This window comes from Episyrphus balteatus, chromosome 3 (genome assembly GCF_945859705.1).
Source record: "Episyrphus balteatus chromosome 3, idEpiBalt1.1, whole genome shotgun sequence".
Taxonomy (NCBI): domain Eukaryota; kingdom Metazoa; phylum Arthropoda; class Insecta; order Diptera; family Syrphidae; genus Episyrphus; species Episyrphus balteatus.
In genome coordinates this window covers 75,843,642-75,849,272 of record NC_079136.1, presented here as the reverse complement: position 1 = coordinate 75,849,272, position 5,631 = coordinate 75,843,642, and the positions used below count along the sequence as shown (strand labels likewise).

The 5,631-nt window shown below is 29.4% G+C and overlaps 1 protein-coding gene across 2 annotated transcripts in view; it reads left to right on the top strand.

The window, feature by feature from the left end:
• The window catches only part of LOC129916353 (NAD-dependent protein deacetylase Sirt7), a 131,027-nt gene that overhangs the window by 121,787 nt on the left and 3,609 nt on the right, over window positions 1-5,631 (top strand). The window contains exons 1-2 of one of the 2 annotated variants that reach the window (XM_055996228.1): window positions 2,114-2,132; window positions 2,215-2,414. In XM_055996228.1, coding sequence (XP_055852203.1) covers window positions 2,304-2,414 — 111 coding nt within the window. In that variant the 5' untranslated portion in view covers window positions 2,114-2,132; window positions 2,215-2,303. Of the gene's footprint in view, window positions 1-2,113; window positions 2,133-2,214; window positions 2,415-5,631 lie in introns of those variants that run through there. The other variant, XM_055996227.1, reaches the window with a different exon arrangement.

The window sequence follows — 5,631 nt, the reverse complement described above, 5'->3', positions numbered from 1 at the left end:
TTTAATAAAAATATCATGGTTGAGAAATCCAACAAAAACAAACTCGTATTGAGGTTTTTAGGTTTTCATCTTTGTCGTTTCTCTTTCTAGCTTGAAGCAAAAATAGCACGAGAAACAACAAAAATATTCTCGCATTATTGTTGTTTTTAAATTTTATTTGAAGTAGAATGTAAATTCTTTGTTGTAGAATTTGACGTCCAGGTAAAAAGTTTAATAGGGACTTTCTAACATCTATCCTTGTCTTCTCATTAATTTTGAAATTTGGTGAATATTTTCACTGTTATACTTTTGTACTTTTGCAAAAAGTGGCCAATATAAGGTGTGTTTTTTATTACAACCGGGCTTAACTTGCCAAAAAAATAAAACGCCTCGGGGCTTAGCGAGAAAAATTGGCAGCACGGCATATTAAATGTTCCGAAATCAGCTGACATAAAAAAATATAGAGCTGTCATATTTTTCGCTTTTGGGTTTTCTTGTGTGTTTTTGAAAAAAAAAAAAGTTTAACTAACTATTAAATAAATATATAAAATAATAATTGTCATTCCAAACATCAGTTTTGATGTTTTTAAATAAATTCTAAACAATTTACGAACAATTTAATTTGGTAGCACAGATTAAATCTGTCGAAAAAGTTAAGCCCAGAGAATTCTCCGGGCTTAACAACTGAGCCCAAGGGGCAAAAGTGTTGTTGTATTTAACATGTAAATTGCTTAGCCCCAACTGTGTTCTTTTTTTTTTTCTTGACTTGATCCCGACTTTTTTGCTCATTGCATTTTACTATTAGGGGTATTCACGATTCGATGCAAATGGTCTTGTATCGTTGTAAAAGTGCAAAAGTATAACATTTTCTTAAAATAAAACAACCAAATATACAGACTAAAATTTTTTTTACACTTTTACACTTTTGCTATACCCCAACCCTATTGCAAAAATAAAATACAATGGTGCAAAATTTGTCTATTGTAGTTATAGTAGTAGAAAACAAAATTTTGCATTTTTACACCTTTTTGCTACACCGGATCGTGAATACCCCTATTGTTTTTCAGTCTGTGTATTTTTTGAGAGCAATATCCCACTGATCTCTATATATATCTGGGTAAAGCCTTAACTACATTGGCTCAAAAAGTGAAAAAGTACAAAAGTGAAAATTTTCAAACGCATTTTTGAATAGTTTTTCGGGCTAGAAAATTAAAACAAATGATGCAGAAAGCTTATTTTTTGGTCTAAAAAACAATTTGTACACTCTTTATCACCAAAAAATCGCGATAGCCAGAAAAAAAATCTTTTCACTTTTGTACTTTTTCAAAAAGTGGTGTATGTAGTTAAGCCTTAATTTATAAAGATAAAAACATTACCTATTTTTTTAGAACATTTAAAACAGTGGCTTTGTCTATTTTTTTTTTTGTTTCAGTTTAACAGTTTATAACAGAACTAGGAGTTTCACTCACTGATATCTAAATACACTGGATATTGGATTTTCTACCAAGTATAACAGTTTTGTTTGCTCAGCGACTAAAAGTAGAGCTGTCGAAAATATGAAATTTGTATGGAAATCACCCATTGGCAACACAATGCAGTCTCTCGTGCTCAGCGATTCTCTCAGAAGTTGAACTTTTTACAACTTCGTCGCGCGAGAAGCTTGACGTTAGTGGTTTTCTTTGTCTAGTGTTTCTTAGTTTTTTTTATTCTTCCCAAATGGGTCAGTAGAACTATTTGGTTAAATAAACGAAAAATACAAAAAAATATTGAATTTTTCATCGAAAGAAGAACGATATTTTGTATTTAATTTGACAATCCGTCATGAGACTGCATTCTGTTCACTCATTCTTCGACGATGTTGCAAAGTGAATTTTTTGAAAGCTGTCATTTTAATCGCTGAGCAACGAGCGACGTATTCTACACAGTTCTTTAAACGGACTCGAAACCGTGTTCAAACTCGATTTAACACTGCATGAAAACGTAGTACGTACAAGTCAGTTTTGATCCAGTCGACCCTAGTTTACATGGACCCGAATCCGGATTCAATTCGCCTTATAAACAAAGTATTAAGTGTTTTCGCTTGTTTTAATTTTGACAGAACTTTTATTATTTTATAGATTAGAACTACATTTGTCCCATTCTCATTATATACAGTCAGTAATTTAATAAAAAATGAAATTAAAAACATAATTCTATAATTAAATATTGAAACTAATCAAGTAGTGATTTGTTTAGTTTATGGGTACACATTGTGTACATAACAAAAACAGGAATATTGAAGAGCCAAAATTTGGAAATATTAAAAATATTGAGCAGCCAAAAAAATGGAGAACCATAAAGAAGTAAAAACTCCAAATTATAATATTACTCGAAGGAAGCTGACTCCTGCAAAAAATGCGGACGGGAGAAGTGAAAAAAAGGAACGCATGAAAAAGGCAAGATGAAGAATTTGATTTTTTTATATTTATTTATTCATAACATAATCTAATTTTTTATGAAATGAATTTCATATTAGAATCAAGCTATCTCGAATATTGGACTTTAAATCATTGTTTTTACAAAATACATGAAGGCGATTTCTGCAATTTGTGTATTTAAGGTTGAACAGAATTTATTATTCTCTACTTTTTTCCCTTTGCGCAAACTGTCAATTAAGATTTTTTTGAACTGAAATTCTTAAGTTTCGTGGATATTAAAATTTTACAAAAGTTAGCCAACACACTGAACAAAAGTTTATGCCACTTTATTTTTACATAAACAAAACAAGTTTTGCTGGTTACCAAACAATAATAAATAAAACCTTATCGATGCTTGCATAAAACAATAAACAATAATTTAATATTACAAATTAATTGCAAATTTAGGGGGATAGTAATTTTTTTATTTATCCGTGGGTAGGTATTAGCCCCGTTCCATTGGAGGTGGTAGTTTACTCATGAGTAGATCTAGTACTAGAATTAGCACATGATCTTCTACTCGAGGAGATAGGAATGTGTAGTTGTTGTACTAGATGTCTACTCACGAATAAACTACCACCTCCAATGGATCAGGACTATTGAAAACTTAAAAAGTTTCTATAATGACCGGAAAACTGGTGCTCATAGATAAAATCTCGGACTCTAGCGCAAAGCTTTACGCAAAGCGTAGCTTCATACTTCATATAATTAAATTGTTAGTTGGGCCGCCGCGCTAAAACTATAAACCAGTGATAGACAATAGACATTTTTGAGATTTGGGAAAAACTCCACATTGCAATGAATCATTTATTGTTTCATAAATTCCATGACCAACTAAATAATAATAATAAAATTTATTAGTTAATTGAACAGTTCTTATACGTTAAAAAAAACGTTTTTTTTTTTTTTTGCAATTTTTGAACAAATCCAAATTTTCTATAAAAATGTTTGATTAAGTAAAAGATAAAGAATATTTCTTATACTCATATTAATGTTGTTTATTTAACAAACGTTTTCGAGAATTCTTCTCATCTTCAGGTATTAAGAGTTCTCGAAAACATTTGTTAAATAAACAAAATATATATGAGTATAAGAAAATATTCTTTATCTTTTACTTAATTAAAGAACTCATATAGTTTCCAAAAAAGTAATTTTTTACTTACTCAAGAATGTTTGAGTTTATTCCCAAAAAATCTTTTTTGTTATTCATTTTTTAAAAACACTTTCAAGATCAGTAATGTTAAGGCACTTGAAATGGAAAAGAATGTGACCAGAACATATAAAGGATATGTAGGGTATATGCACAGTAGAATTATATATTTATTTCAAGAAAGATATTTACAAAAAATCATTTCAATGATTTATTATTGCACTTATATTTATTTCTATTGTACCGTTTGTTTCTATTTTGGACATTTTTTTACGATCATTATCTAATACTTTATCTTTGGTTACCGCTGTTTAAACATTATTTGTATTGCACATTGAATTAAATAGTACTGCTATCATCGTACTTATATTAAAAAAAAATATTTTGTATATACCTTTTTAAGTTTAATTGGTATTAATATTGTCCCAAAGTTTATTCCTCTGATGGTAGTACACACCCAATAGAAAAAACATCATTTCTGAAACTGAAGCAATGAAGCAAATAAAATAAAAACACATTCAATTCCACTTTAACAATGCGTTCGTTATATAGGATAGCAAATTGTGACCATCGTTCGCTATTTAAAGCTGAAACACAATCACGCTTTAGGGCGTCGCTTCGTTGCGTTACGTTGAGAAATCCTCAAAGCGCGCTTCTGTCACTTTGACTTTGAACAGCTGATTGCAACATAAAATCTGCTGTCAAATAAAAAAAGCACAGTCACTCACAAAATTATTGGGCCAAGTCTTTATCTTGATTTAATTGTGGAAAAATGAAAAAGGATATTAATGTGTTTCAAAAATGCATAGAAATTTGTTTATTCTTTAATCCTATAGTTATAAAAACAAAACCAATCAAAATACATTGTTTTTAACAATAAAACTCAGTCTAAAACATCATTAAATTTTTTTTGTTCTTAATACGTTAATTGTTTTGATTTAAAATATCTCGATGTGGTTTTTTTGTGCAAAATCTATAAAGAGAAATTAAAAAACACACATAGTTTTGCAATAATTTATTTTTTTTTTATTCACATTTGGCGCAATAATAATGTGGGTGACTGTAACCATGTCTGTTAAATGTCAGAAAGCGAGCAAAAGTTCAGTCTGGTTGAACTTTTGCTCGCTTTCTTACGTTTCCTTACGTTTGTCAAAAAAAGCGTACGTAAGAAAAGCGTCATTGTGTGAGGATACACAGATTTCCTATAGTTGAACTTTTCGCAGTTGTCAAAATCGACGGCAAAGCGTGATTGTGTTTCAGCTTTTAGAGATGTTATCGTAAATTTTAAAAGAGTTCGTTGTATCGAACTTCACTATATCTGGTATTCGTTATACAGGACTTCCACTGTAATTGTTTTTTGCTTTATTTATTCTTTGTTTGTACTTATTCCTATTCAGTCTATATGAGTTCTAGTCTTCATTTTACTTTGTAATCACAGTTTTGAATTTCATTTATTTCTGTTAATAATAAACATCACATTGTATGTTGAAAAGTTTGGGTTATACAGTTAAAATAATACTAAGTGAAATATCCTAGATCCTACGTTTTGACAGATCCGACAAAAAAATCTGGATATAAATAATAGGAGTATTAGCACTTTCAGCATTGAGATCTGTTGAAAAAGAAAAGAGTTATACGAAAAAAAAAAACTTTAAACGTCTCTCATAAAATCACTTAGAACTATTTAGCATGAGGCCATCGATATTTTAAGTTAAGTCCGTGTGTAAAATGGGTTAGCCGAGGATATTTGTTTCACGAAAATAGAAATAATAAGTTTATATTTGTTTGGAATACAAAGAATATCTTTGGTTTCACCAAAGCTGTAATTTGGGATACATAATTTGTTTTAAGCTGCAAAACAAAAGAAATAATAGTGTACAAATATTTTTAAATCTTTACAATTTACAAACATACGTCCTGTTCTGTGAATTTGGATTTAAAATATAAAAACAAATATTAATTTTTTTTTCTTTTTATTTTTTATTTTATTTATTTACTTAAAAGTAACTAGCTAATATAAAGTGTAAAGAGCCTAGCTGCGAGGAC